This window comes from Brassica napus, chromosome C4 (assembly GCF_020379485.1).
Source record: "Brassica napus cultivar Da-Ae chromosome C4, Da-Ae, whole genome shotgun sequence".
In the NCBI taxonomy this organism is placed as follows: domain Eukaryota; kingdom Viridiplantae; phylum Streptophyta; class Magnoliopsida; order Brassicales; family Brassicaceae; genus Brassica; species Brassica napus.
Genome location: NC_063447.1, coordinates 36,495,965 through 36,511,249, shown reverse-complemented (window position 1 = coordinate 36,511,249; position 15,285 = coordinate 36,495,965). Strand labels below are relative to the sequence as shown.

The window sequence follows — 15,285 nt, the reverse complement described above, 5'->3', positions numbered from 1 at the left end:
TCTGTTCAAAGGTCTAGAGGATTCTCTATAGTCAGATACTGGTCTTTGAGACTCTTAATAAGATGATGGCTAATAATTAATATTGCCCTGTATCAATCTTTCTCATTGGCATTATTGCCTTCTATGATACATTCACCAAGTCTTTTTGCCTTTAGGATAATCTTGGTATCCAATGTCCACCGTAAATAATTATCTCCAGAGAGATTTAGCGCAGCAAAATCCAGGTTGATTTTCGACATCTCAAATCATAACTAGCAAAAACGGATTCAATTAATCATGCAATTAGGATTTAACAATCAATGGATTTTGGCAAGACTAGTAAAAAGATTTATTAATCACTCAATCAGTTTCAAGGCTGATTTTAGCAATACTAGAATATAGATTTCAAGCATGAATTTCAATGAATCAGTTTCAAGGCTGATTTTAGCAATACTAGAATATAGAGTTCAAGCATGAATTTCAATGAATCAGTTTCAAGGCTGATTGGTATTTAGCATAAACCATGTGTAAATAATTTATCTAGTATCCGAATTTATCAAACCTCAAAAACATATAATCAAATCAATCAATTTAATCGAACTTAGCATACAATCTTACACCTCAAGACATTAGATTTTATCATGAATCAATCAACCTAGCATACGGATTCTCAATTCTCAAATACATCCAAATCAGATCAATATAACCTATCATACGGATTATTTAGGGTTTATATTTAAAACAGATCAGATTACAAAACTATCAATCCTACCAGATGATATTAAACCTCAAGAATCATGCAATCAGATCATTCGGATTTTAAACAAGTAAACCTCAATCAATCTATCAACCTATCGGATTATATAAGCAAAGCAAGCTAGCAACCTAGCAACCTATCGGATTCAATCAATGTTTTAACAGGCTGGTCGGTTTAAACAATTTTAAATCAGATGAACAATTATCAAGCAGGATGAGAAAATAAATCTATCAATTTAACGGTCAAACAATTCTAGCAACATAGCATCAGATTCAATCAGATTTAAAACCTCAATGATGAAAACCGAAAACAGTTTTGATTTTAAAATATTCGATTAGGGTTTTAATATGTGATTTGATAATTATTGTATAATTAATTCTGATACTTATATTATTTAGAGTTTATAGATATAGGGTTAGGGTTTATCGGATTTTAACTTGTAAACACCGATTTGGGGTTTTAATCATGTAGGAACATGATTTAGGGTTTGGGGTATCGAACTTTTAGAGTTTCGATTTACTCAATTATGATTTTTGGTCTATTACCCTATGGTTTTATCATGAATCTATCAACCTAGCATACGGATTCTCAATTCTCAAAGACATCCAAATCAGATCAATATAACCTATCATACGGATTATTTAGGGTTTCTATTTAAAACAGATCAGATTACAAAACTATCAATCCTGGCAGATGATATTAAACCTCAAGAATCATGCAATCAGATCATTCGGATTTTAAACAAGTAAACCTCAATCAATCTATCAACCTATCGGATTATATAAGCAACGCAAGCTAGCAACCTATCGGATTCAATCAATGTTTTAACAGGCTGGTCGGTTTAAACAATTTTAAATCAGATGAACAATTATCAAGCAGGATGAGAAAATAAATATATCAATTTAACGGTCAAACAATTCTAGCAGCATAGCATCAGATTCAATCAGATTTAAAACCTCAATGATGAAAACCGAAAACAGTTTTGATTTCAAAATATTCGATTAGGGTTTTAATATGTGATTTGATAATTATAGTATAATTAAATCTGATACTTATATTATTTAGGGTTTATAGATATAGGGTTAGAGTTTATCGGATTTTAACTTGTAAAAACCGATTTGGGGTTTTAATCATGTAGGAACATGATTTAGGGTTTGGGGTATCAAACTTTTAGAGTTTTGATTTACTCAATTAGGATTTTTGATCTATTACCCTATGGTTTTGATTCATAAAGATTAGGATTTTAGGGTTTCATTCTTTATCAATCAATCCATGTTCGATTATGGGTTCTTATGTTTTGAATTACCTTTTAACCTTAGATGATTGTTGAATCGGACCACCAATGGAGTTGCGCCGCGAGCTGGACACGAACGGGACGCGAGCTGGAATGGATCGATTCGCTTCTATCGGGTCGCGGGCGTCCTTTGTTTCTTGATCGGGAACGCCTTGATCGTCGGACGCGAGCCGTCTGATGTTGTCGCGAACGAGAAAGAGGTCGCGTGCTGGAGCTGCTCTCGGGTCGCGAACGTCTGAGCTAGGATCAGGAACGCCTTGGGCTGAAGCTGATCGGGGACGCGAGCTGGAACAGATGCGGGAACAAGAGACGCGGTCGGGGTTTAGGGTTCGTCGGATCGCCGGCTAGGGTTAGGGTTTTAGGGTTTTTCGATTTGGGTATTACCTTAGGGATTTAGAGTTTCGTGCTGATAACGTGTTATAAAAGTAATGGAAATGTCTATCTTTCACTACAAGAAAACATCAAAGATTCTGAGGGAAAAAATCGTCGGAATTTCGTCGGAATACCGTTATTCCGACGACATACCGACGAAACAAGTCGTCGGAAATAATTCCTCGGAATTTCTTCTTTCGTCGGAAATCCCTCGGAATTTTCCGACGGAATTCCGAGGAAACAAATTTCCGAGGATATTCCGAGGACCATTATTTTGTCGGAAATGTCCTCGGAATATACCGAGGGAGAACTTCGTCGGGATATTTCCTCGGACGTTCATCGATCGATGCGTTTTAGTCATATATACATCGATCGATAGGAATATACCGACGGAACTGTTCCCTCGGATTATACCGAGGGACATGTTCCCTCGGTATATTTCGAACTTTTTTTTGTAAACAGATCGATCGATGGATTTATGTCCAAAAACGCATCGATCGATCGCGTGAAAAATATAATTAATTTCCTCGGAATGTAAAAAATATTAATTTTTTTAAAAAAATAAAATTTCTGAAATTTAAATTCGAAAATATGAAATTAAAATTAAAATTAAAATCATATTAATTAATATTCAAAGTTTCACAAATAAAAATAAAACATTCCGAGTTTTTGGGAAAAAAAAAATAATCTACGGGTCTGGCACGTCTGGGAACACCTCGTTCGGGTACATCCTCTGCATCATCTCCATCATTTGCTGGTTCAGCCTCCTCTGTGCCTCATAGCCCGCCTGTTGAGCCGCCATCTGGGTCTCCAACAAAGATATACGATCATCTTTGTCCTTCAACTGAGCCGTAAGTACTTCTGGATCAACAAAGGGCGGTGGTGCAGAAGAAGGAGGAACCGACCGGGTGCGACGACCCAAACCGACCAAACGTCCCTTTTTCTTTGGAACCGACTGAATAGAAAATAGCCAAATTTACAAATTTAAACAAAAAAATAAATGAATTGAACTTTAAAAAAAAAGAACTTACGGATTCAACGATTTCGTTGATTCGACACCGAGACAAGTTGGTCGAAGCCGTCGAAGCGTCATCCTCGGTTTGAAGCTGAGACACTTCGTCTACCACCTGAGTTTGGACCAGGTCGACCACGTCCCTCACAAGACCGTCATCAATCTGGCCGGTCTTCTTGTTGGTATACGCCCTCCTCATTAGGGCGAGATCATCAACCGGCTCGCCATCATTTTCTTCCGCCTTGAAAAAAAACATAAATTAAAGAAACATTAGAAATTAGAAGAAATGCACAATAAATTAAAATTCTGAAACTCAAATAATTGAAGAAAAAACATTTGAACTTACCATGCGATCTCCCAGAGTGGCAATAGATTGAGCACCCAAGTTATGCTTGTAGATGCCCTTCCCTTTACGGTCGCTCCTGCGGTTGGTGGAGTTGGTGGAAGAAGTTTCTTTCGTCTCTTCCTTATCCCAATGCGCACACAACTCCTTCCAGACCGTGTCGTTCATCGACTTTGGTACCTTTTAATATAAAAAAAAATAGTTTATTAAATTTAAAAATAGTTTAATAAATTAAAAAATTGTTTAATAAATTAAATCGAACCTTATTGATTTCCCACTTTTTCTTCCACTCGTGGATCTGCTTCCCATAGTTGTCCATAACTTTATGGACGAAGTGGTGATAGATAAAGAGCGTCTCATCGGAATTCCAGTTGAACTCTTGCTGAAAAAAAAACACAATTAGTAAAAAATTAATATTAAAGATTAAAAATATAAGTAAAAAATTAGAATACTTACCGCAAACTGACGAAACCACAGAACCTGCTTTTCGGTAGGGAAGTGAGTGAAAGTCGGATGTCCCTTGTCGAGGGCCGAGTACATCATACGGTTGATCCATGCGCTGATCCCGTTCCCGGATCGGTTGAACCTAATAAAAAGAACAAACGGTTAATAATGAATCAAAATTTAAAGAAAAAAAAATGTTTAATTACCATGTTTGACCATGTCCATGTGGATACGGAGTGAGATACGGAAGATGGTCACGACCGGGCTGTTGAACCAAATCCGCAACACTCATCACTCCTGGAGGACCCGGAGGAGGAGGAGCGGGTGCAGCAGCGGGAGCGAGAGGAGCAGGAGCGGGTGCAGCAGAGGGAGATGTATGGTAGGAGCTGTGGGGCGAAGGGGAATCCTGAAAATGGGTGGAATCCCGAGACTGGCTCCCCGTACCACCACGACCACGACGCTGTCGAGGCCGGATCTGATCATCATGAGACCTGTAAATTAAAAAAAATATATTTAATAAATACAGAAATATATAAATTATTTTTTTTTTTAAAAGTCTCAAATAATTTAATCACAAAAAAATATTTATAGATATTAAAAATATTTAATAAATATATAAAAATAGTTCTAATAAAAAAAATAGTTTTAATAAATAAAAAATAGTTCAATAATTACAAAAAATAGTTTTAATAATATATATATATATATTAAAAATATTTTTAAATCCCAAATAATAGTTTTTAATCAAAAAAAAAGTTGTATAGATATTAAAAAATGTTTTGTAAAATCCAAAAAATCGAATTTATATACAAATTTTTTTTTGTAAAATCCAAAAAATCGAATTTATATAGAAAAATCGTTTTGTAAAATACAAAAATCGATTTTATATACTAAAATCGATTTTCTAAATACAAAAAAATAAAAAAATAATAAAAAAATTATAAATCAATTCAACAAAACAAATTATTCAACTAAATCACAATTCTAAACCTATTATACAACCAAAAATCACAATCCTAACCAATCACCTTAACAAAAATCTATCAAAACTCCACAAAAACCTAACAAATAGAATCTAAGAGAGTGGGATAGGGTCCTTACATGATTTGTGTAAGAAAAGGGGGAGATCGCCGGAGATATCGTCGGATTTCAGGGGGAAATCGCCGGAAAAAAAGAGAGGAATCGCGCAGAGGAAGAAGAGAGAAATGGGGAAGAAGAAGTGGCTCGTGGTTATAAAACCTAGGGTCCGACGGACATTTTCCGTCGGAATTCCGTCGGAATTTTAATTTCAATTTTCGCGAAATATTTGCCCGGTAAAATGAAAATATATGCCGAGGAAATTCCGACGGATAGTAAAGTATCCGTCGGAATTTCCTCGGAATATTCCGAGGAAATACCGAGGAACAATTGTTTGGGGTTTCAAAACATCAATTTTTTGGGGTTTTTCATTTGTTATACAATTGTAATGTATACCATTGAGGATTCTTTGTATAGATTAGCATAAACCATGAAATAACAAATTTCAAAACTAATTGAAAGTATTCCCTATACCATTCATTAAAACGTATAAGTGTTTCTCTTATGTTGTGGGATTTCGTTCATACAATCGGAAAAGTGTTAATTAAGGGGTAAGGAACAAATTTTAGACTTCATAAGTAACGTAAGACACTTTATAAGGGTTATCTAGGTGTTATTCAAACCGCAAAACGTTTTTTTCGGTTTACAACCCCTATTTCCTCGGAATTTCCTCAGAATATTCCGAGGAAACCCTTGTCTTCCTCGTAATTCCGTCGGAATATTCCGAGGAAATTCCGAGGAACTAGTGTTTGGGGTTTCAATCTTGTATGTTTTTTTATAAACGCATCGATCGATGCGTTTGTTTAGAAAAACCCATCGATCGATCACCAGATGGACGAAAGCCGTAAGAATGTGATCGATCGATTGGATTGAACAATCGATCGATGGAACAAATCTGAAGCCTTCCTCGGAATATCCTCGGAAAATCTTGTATGTTTTTTTATAAACGCATCGATCGATGCGTTTTGTTAGAAAAACCCATCGATCGATCACCAGATGGACGAAAGCCGTAAGAATGTGATCGATCGATTGGATTGAACAATCGATCGATGGAACAAATCTGAAGCCTTCCTCGGAATATCCTCGGAAAATCTTGTATGTTTTTTTATAAACGCATCGATCGATGCGTTTATGTTAAAAAACGCATCGATCGATCACCAGATGGACGAAAGCCATAAGAATGTGATCGATCGATTGGAATGAACAATCGATCGATGGAACAATATCTGAAGCCTTCCTCGGAATATCCTCGGAAAATCTTGTATGTTTTTTTATAAACGCATCGATCGATGCGTTTATGTTAAAAAACGCATCGATCGATGGGTGTGCGAACAGAATTATAAGGCAAAACCCGATCTTTTTGGATCTAAACCTCAGAACTCTCATCCCCTCCGATTTCCCCTATAATTCGCCCCCCCCCCCCCTTTTTCTCTCTCTATAATCATCCGATTTGAACAATTTTGGGCTCTATTCCCCTTGATTTTTTGAGCTCTACCTGATTCCTACACTCGTTTTCACCCTAAGACAGGTATACTCCGCGAATCTCCACATTCTGAAATCGTGTTCTTGAGCAATTTTTTGGGTTTTGTGTATTTCTTATTTCCGTGTTGATTCCTTGATCAAATATGCATGAAACAGATGTTTAAACATGGAATAGAACACAATTGTCTGTGATCAACGAGTTTGTAACAGGATTTGAGATGATTTACGGATTGACAATTTTTTTGAATTTGGTTTTTTTTTTATCACAACTCGATTTCGCTTTTCATTTTCATGTTGCTTTGAGTTCTTAATTGATTATAACCATGTTGAGAGCAATGATTCTATTTTGTAGAGAATGAAGCGCACAAAAATGTCAGCAAAGAAGAACCCACAAGAAGAGGGTTCGTCTCATCTGGAGAAGCAAAGGCCAAAGAAGTGGGATAAGTCTGATACCACCCACTACAACAACATGAAGAAGGTAGCCGTTCCGGCTACACAACTAGCATGTCCTGAGACGATGACAATATTGGGAATCCAAGCAGACATTGAAGGACTGTTCCAGAACATGGGTCTAGGCCAACTATGCAACCTCAACGAACCCACTTATCCGGAGTTGGTACGCCAGTTCATAGCATCCGCATACGTCACCCGTCCCGATGATAGGCATCAGGAAGGTTTTCTGGCATTCGTAGTGCAGAAAGTATACTATGAGGTAACTTTCACAGACCTCTGCGGACTATTTGGATTGAGTGCAGGGGAGAGGACATCTGGTCTTTATTGGACTTCAGAGCTGTTGAACTTCTGGGAAACGATTGGCACAGGGGTTTATAGATCTTCTCAGGCAAAGGAGTCACTTATCCGGAGCCCAGTACTGAGATATGCCACACGCCTCATTGGCTCATTGCTATACGGGACAACCACAGCCGCATCAGTCACGCAATGGGAGTTGTGCCTCCTGTACCAAGGTGTGAGGCATTTGCTACCGGCATTTGGAAACTCTACATTCCCACCTGCTACTGCCTTCAACATGGGAGCGGTGCTGGCCGCAAACTTAGCAGGATACAAGGGGAAAGTAACCAAAAAAAAGAGCAATGCATGTGGATTTGGTGCAGTGATTACTCGGATCCTTAGACATGTGGGTGTAGACTGCAAGAACCAGGAGGTAGCACTGGACAGATCGAACAACATTGCTTGGAACTACCTGGATGTCATTTCTCTAGTAAGTAAGGAGTTCATAGCTGGTCCCCACTCGAGGATCCATCGGGATGGTCCTTACGTCTACGTATTCCAGGACCGAGCGAAGAAAACACTCTACTGCCACCTACCTCAGATCGGTCTCACTTCTCTACTTTCAGAGGCTGCAGTTGAGTTCCTACCCCCTGCTACCGCACTAGTAGACAAGCCATCCTTCTTCACGCCAAAATATCAGACCAAAGGCAAGGGCGTGGTTGATGAAGAAGGAGAAGATGAGGCTGCACAAGCCATTCCAGATGATTCACAACCCCATCAGCTACTCCCATCAGACTCCAGCCAGTACAAGCTGCAAGAGCTTCCACCGAACGCCACTTCGCGCCAGCAACAACATTGGAGAGATCAGAGCATAAAGACAAACAACGACATGCTACACAAGATCTGGGCTGCCATTTCACGTATCAGGCCGTGTCGTTGCCAAAAGGATGATGTAGTTCATCGGGACAACTCTCCATCCACCTCTGGTTCGGGTTCGAGTGGTACACACAGGGTAAGAAAGAGGTCCAAGAGACCCAACGATGCAGGAACATCTGGAGCAGGAGACGAGGAGTAGGAGCTATCACCATCTATTTTATTTTCTTTTCTATTCTAACGTTTTATGGTCTTATTTTCTGTTAATTTTGAACTGAGTTTTTTTTGGGTTTCTTAATTATGAGTTCGTATTTCTTTTACATGGTTTCTTCGTTTTATTTGGTTGTGTTCTGAGTAGTTTTTAATTCGTATTCAGCTTTGCCTTGCTAGATAAACCAAATAACTATTATTCGAGGAAAGAGGTTATATCAAGTGTTCCTCGGAATTTCCTCGGTATTTCTTTTAAAATAAAAACAAATAAGTTCAATGGTAGTCTGTTTCCGAGTCATCATCACCAGATGAATCTGAATCTGGATCTTCGTGAAACTCTCCAATCACTGGTTCATCCTCTACGTGAACGACGGCTTCCTCTCCAAAGTCGGTTAAATCGACTACAAGGCCAACTCCAGCTAAATCTTCTGCTGCACTTAAGTTGCCGGATGTGCTTGGTTGTAGTGGGTCTTCCAGCTCAGAACTTCCCTGAACTCGGCCTCTCGGGTTGAGTCTTGTAACAGTAACCCATGGATCATCTCTGTTTCTTACCCGGGGGTACTTGATATAACAAACCTGTAACATTTAGAAAAATTATAAATTAATACACATGATGATGAATCATTCTGAATAATTAACATTTAATTACCTGATCGGCCTGAGAAGCAAGAATGAAAGGATCATAATATTGCAGCTTTCGCCTCGAATTTACTGATGTAACACCAAATGCATCTGTTCTCACACCTCGATCTGGGGTGTTGTCGTGCCAATCACAATAGAAAACAGTACAGCGCAATCCAACCATGCCCAAATACTTAATTTCCAAAATCTCATGTATGTGTCCGTAGTATACATCATCTCCTGATGCAGAACAAACGCCAGCATCATAAGTCGTACTCGAACGTCTCCTCTTCTGAGTTGTGAATGCATATCCTCGAGTACAAAATCTCGGATATGACTTCACAACAAAGTTTGGTCCAACGACCATCTCACGTATCCAATCGTCAAATGTTTCACCTCTGGCCAAACCAGCAGACACCTATTAATAGCACATATATATATATTATATCAATAAATGTGAATTAGTATAAATATGTGATAAAATATATTTTAATTTGTTTAAAGCACTCACATAAGTAAACATCCATCCACTAAATTCTCTCTGCTTCATTTCTTCTAGTTCGTCCTCTGTGGCGTATCTATACTCGAACCGCTTTTCTGCCATGAAAATCCTGTATATGATGACAATAATGTAATTAATTAAGATTTAAATTTCAACTTGTTAAAATAAAAATTTGTAAGCTCATTTATTTACCTCTCATATTGAAGAACGTCTTCGCAGTTGGTGAGCAAATATGTTTGCAAATGACTGCGCTCCTGCTCAGTAAGTCGACGGTCCTTTGGTTTTCCGCTAAGTCGTCCAACATCTGTGAAAATGTCTGGAACCGTAACATGATATGCTGCCCGTTCGCCTCTATCATCATGCCGAGCAGGTCTTCTGTTTTTGGTCTGAACTTCTGCTGGAAAGTAGTACTCGGCAAAGTTTGAAGTTTCTTCATTGATCATCTGTGCGACTATAGAACCTTCCACCCTACTTAAATTTTTCACCATCTTCTTCAAATGGAACATATACCGCTCATACAGATACATCCATCTATACTGCACAGGACCACCAAGTTCCAATTCTCTTGCCAGGTGAATAACAAGATGCTCCATAACATCAAAAAATGAGGGAGGAAATATCTTCTCAAGGTTGCACTGAATCACGGCTATGTTAGTCTTCAAATTTTCAATACCTTCAAGAGTCACTGATCTCGTGCATAAATCGCGGAAGAAACCACTTATCCCTGCAATTGCTTCATGAACATTTCGTGGTAATAGTTCCTTGAAGGCGAACGGAAGGAGGCGCTGCATCATTACATGGCAATCGTGGCTTTTCAAGCCAGTAAACTTTCCTTCCTTTCTGTCGATACAGTTACGCAAATTTGATGCGTAACCGTCTGGAAATTCCACATCGTTTGAAATCCAATCAAATAACGCATCTTTTCCCGCTGCATCAAGTCGGTATATGGGAAAAGGAGCCCTACCATTTTCATCAACATGAAGTTCTGAACGAGCACATATATCGACTAAATCCAGTCTTGACTTCAAATTATCCTTTGTTTTACCTTGAACATTAAGGATCGTGTTCATGAGATTGTCAAAAAAGTTCTTCTCAATATGCATGACATCTAAATTATGCCTTAGCAGATGATCCTCCCAGTATGGCAGATCCCAGAAAATACTTTTTTTGTGCCAGTTATGTAGTTCTCCAACAGCATCTACCGGAAAACGCTCATGTCCACCGACTTCTGGCGTCCTTTCTGCACCAAAATCTCTTAGTTGTATCTTCAAATCTTTCCCACAAATTTCCGGAGGTGGACTGTCAAACACCCTCTTGTTCTTCGTAAACAAATTCCTACTCCTACGATATGGATGATCAGGTGGTAGGAATCTCCTGTGACAGTCAAACCAACACGTTTTCCTTCCGTGTTTTAGTTGGAAAGCATCAGTGTTATCTTGACAATATGGACATGATAGCCTTCCATGCGTTGTCCATCCAGACAACATACCATATGCTGGAAAATCACTTATTGTCCACATTAGTACTGCCCGCATTTGAAAGTTTTCTTTACACGAAACATCGTATGTTTCAGCACCTTGAGCCCATAGTTGTTGCAACTCATATATTAGTGGCTGAAGAAACACATCAAGTGATCTCTTAGGATGCTCTGGTCCGGGAACGAGAATCGAGAGGAACAAAAACTCTCGTCGCAAGCACAAGTTTGGGGGGAGGTTGTATGGTGTAAGAATGACGGGCCATAGAGAATATTGTCTTCCACTCTTGCCAAACGGACTAAAACCATCAGTACATAATCCAAGGTAGACATTTCTTCTCTCATACGCAAAGTCGGGATACTTTGATTGGAAATGCTTCCACGCTTTTGCATCTGAAGGATGTCTGATCTCACCATCTGTTGAGTGCTCCGCATGCCATCTCATTGGTTGCGCTGTGCGTTCAGACAGATACAACCTCTGCAACCTTTCCGTCAAAGGTAAATACCACATCCTTTTATATGGCACTGGAACTCTTCCACTCGTATCTTTATAACGAGGCTTTCCACAAAATTTGCATGTAACCCGCTGTTCATCCGCCCTCCAATAAATCATGCAGTTGTCGCTGCATACATCTATTACCTGATACGATAAACCAAGACCAGCTACGAGTTTCTGAACCTCGTAGTATGAACCAGGAGCTACATTATCCTCGGGTAGAATACCTTTTACAAAATCAGCAATCGCATCCACACAGTCTTCAGCCAAATTATAATCTGTTTTAATGCCCATCAATCTTGTAGCAGATGATAAAGCTGAATGACCATCTCTGCAACCTTCGTACAATGGTTGCTTTCCAGCATCCAACATATCATAAAATCTCCTAGCTTCTGCATTGGGTAAATCTTCCCCTCTAAAATGATCATTTACCATCTGCTCAGTACCTACACCATAATCTACATCCGTTCTAATTGGTTCTTCTAATCTAACCGCTGGCTGAGGTTCGCTAGTACTACCATGTTCATAATCAGTTTCCCCATGATGATACCAAATTTTGTAACTTCGTGTAAACCCACTCAAATATAGATGAGTCCAAACATCCCACTCTTTAATAACCTTTCTATTTTTACAATTAGAGCAAGGACATCTTAACTTACCTGTTTTTGCTTCCGGTTGTCGGTGAACTAACCCCATGAATTCGGTTATACCTCGTTGGTATTCTTCCGTAAGCAATCTCGTGTTCGGATCCAAATGAGGTCGATCGATCCAAGAACGGAAATAATTTGAAGAAGACATATTTTTTATGAATCAAATTCGTGTGTAAATAGAGTAAGAGGGAGGATGAAGATATGGAGTGAATGAAGAGGAAGAGGAGTGCTTGTTTATATAGATTAAATCCTGCCGACATACCGAGGAAATTCCGACGGAATTCCGACGGAAAAGGCTAGTTCGTCGGAATTTCCTCGGAATTTTGTAAAATCCCCCAACGGCTCTCCAACGGCTATAATATTTCCTCGGAATTCATCGGTTTTTTCCGAGGAACACATTGTTCCTCGGAATTTCCTCGGAATATTCCGACGGACTGAGGTTTCCTCGGAATTCCGTCGGTATATTTCGAGGAAATTCCGAGGAACCCCAATATTTTGTTTCCTCGGAATTTCCTCGGAAATTCCTCGGTATATTCCGAGGATTTCATTTTCCGTCGGAATGTCCGTCAGAATACCGCTGTTTTCTTGTAGTGTTTATTCATAACATAGAGGTTCCTTATATAAGAGATTACACCATCATAGATAAATGGAAAGATTGCAAATCATAATATCTTGGTTATTAGCCATCCACAATCTGGTTCATAACAAAAAAAAAAAAAAAAAAAAATAGAACCGATTTTAATTATTACTCGTATAATATTTAATGGAGAGAGGCAGATTGTAAAGAAAGTAGTTAGGACACAAAATACATTCAATGCGCTTATATATATATATATATATATATATATATGTGGTTTTCATTTTTTGGGCAAATATATAGAAACTCATCCACAAAAATATATTATATATGTGGTTTTCAAGCTCTGCAAAATATACAGAAATTCATCCACACAGAAAATAACATTATTGTTTGGTCATGACCAAGGTTAAGCGTAAACCAAGACGGTGCGTTTGCTGCATAGTCTCTGGTATTGTCTTCGTTGTCTTCCTTGTCTTTATCAGTGCCTTGATCTTTGCATTTGCCACTTACAAAGCCAAAACCAAAAACCAATGATTCGGATCCAGACTACAGCTGTACAAGGCATCTCCTCGCATATAGTAGTGTCCATATTCTTATGAAGAATTGTGTGAGTTTCCAACATGAGACAGGGAAGACAGTAGTTTGTATACAAGGAGAAGCAAGTGAGTAATATTGATCTTCCCTCAGGTAATTTCCCGGCAAAAGTTTCATCGATTATCCCTTGTCCTCTTACTCTCCAGATCCATAAGTTTGTTGCAGTCTGAAGTGGCATAGGTGGAAAGATTGTGTTGGAAACAAAGACAGATCCCAGAGAAAATCAAGTTGTTGGGACATCTTCAAGAAACACACTTAGTTGCTATATTATTGAAAGATCAGTGTTGACTTCCCTTCCATGAAAGTGCAGAGTCAAGAATGTGATTGTATTCTTCATTGTCTTCCTTAGCTTTCATTCTTTCCACTCCACTTGAATTTTTTGTATCTTGTTTTAATTTTTTTTTTAAGTACATATGTTAGATTTAGAACTGCTTTATGTTCATGCTTAGAATATTTGTAACAAAGTAGTAAAGAACAGACCAGGAATTGAATTCTAGAGCATCTCCTACAAACTCTTAACCACAGAAGCTTAACGAACCATCTCGATCCTCACTTTCTATTCTGAATCACACACAAGAAAGAAATCACATTTACCAATTTGAAGCTCAATATACACACAATTGGTTCGAGATTACAAAACAAGAGTCTACCAGTTGTGTAACAAAAGGCTAACAATATCATCTTAGACAAGCTCAATATAGGAGCATTATCACCACGCCTAGGAAGAGTTCTAATGATCCTCGTGTACCCTCCATTCCTCTCTCCATACCTATCCGGAACCTCAGCGAACAACGTATGAACGATCTGCTTTTCGTAGATAATCCCTAACGCTTGCCTTCTCTTGTGCAACGAACCGTCTTTCCCGAGAGTAATCATCTTATCAACAAACTTCCTCATCGCACTCGCTCTAGCACAATTGTCTTGATCCTCCCGTGCTTCAACAGCTGCGTCGTGAGTCCACGTAGAAGAACGATAACCCTCTCGCCATGCTGCAACTCCAGATTGTTGTAGCTGCTTTGGGCTAAATGTAACGTAGGAATTATCGGCCGAAACGTATATTAACATTGTGTGTTTGGGTTATTATTAAATTAATCAAACTTACGTTTGTATACGGATCGTTTAACTTGACCTACATAACATTGTGTGCTGATATAAAATGTTTTTCGGTTAATGGAAACGCAAATAAAATTAGGGTATATGCACATCATATTATATTTTCCTAGTAAACAAAATTATGGTGGAATATTTTTAATACATTTTGTATATATAAATTATATATATAGGAAACTATAACTGAAAATTGTTTGGATTTGAATATTTTCAGGTATTTGTTTGGATTTTCGAAATTTTCGAAATTTTTCAAAATCCTAAATATCTTAACCGATCTAACTGACCGGGCCCTGCTATCCAAAAATCACAGGTATTTGAATTATAAACCTAATCCACCCAGATTCAAACCAACCCACACATGAACCAAAAAGTTTCAGAAGATTTAGTTGGTTGTCTTAATTTGAAATTTGGCATGTTAGTTATTAGTTATTGAAAATATAAGCTAATATTGGTGTTGATTGTGTAAAGATCTTTCCACAAGTAGTTTTGGTTCATTTTTAATGGATTGAAATTATGGCTATACACAAATTCATATCATAAATGTTACGCATGAACTTTCTCGCTCATTATATACTATAAGAAAAAAAATATTTCAATTTTATTATGTCCGCTATAAGTATTTTATTTTATATTTTTATTTTATTATATAAAATGAAACTTATAAATTTGTATTTCATATATGGGTA

At 38.1% G+C, this 15,285-nt stretch overlaps 1 protein-coding gene and 1 long non-coding RNA gene across 2 annotated transcripts; one reads left to right on the top strand and one right to left on the bottom strand.

Annotated features, from left to right (window-relative positions):
* The first annotated feature begins 13,181 nt into the window (after positions 1-13,181).
* Positions 13,182-13,985, top strand: LOC106431368. The gene is made up of 2 exons (XR_001286177.3): positions 13,182-13,582; positions 13,655-13,985. It is a non-coding gene; the product is annotated as an uncharacterized LOC106431368 (long non-coding RNA).
* A 19-nt stretch (positions 13,986-14,004) lies between these two features.
* On the bottom strand, positions 14,005-14,554 carry LOC106431355 (50S ribosomal protein L17-like). The gene is made up of 2 exons (XM_013872155.1): positions 14,163-14,554; positions 14,005-14,050 (listed from the first exon to the last, which is right to left on the bottom strand). The coding sequence occupies exons 1-2, from the start codon at positions 14,552-14,554 to the stop codon at positions 14,005-14,007; spliced, it is 438 nt and encodes a 145-aa protein (XP_013727609.1).
* Between the last annotated feature and the right edge of the window lie 731 nt (positions 14,555-15,285).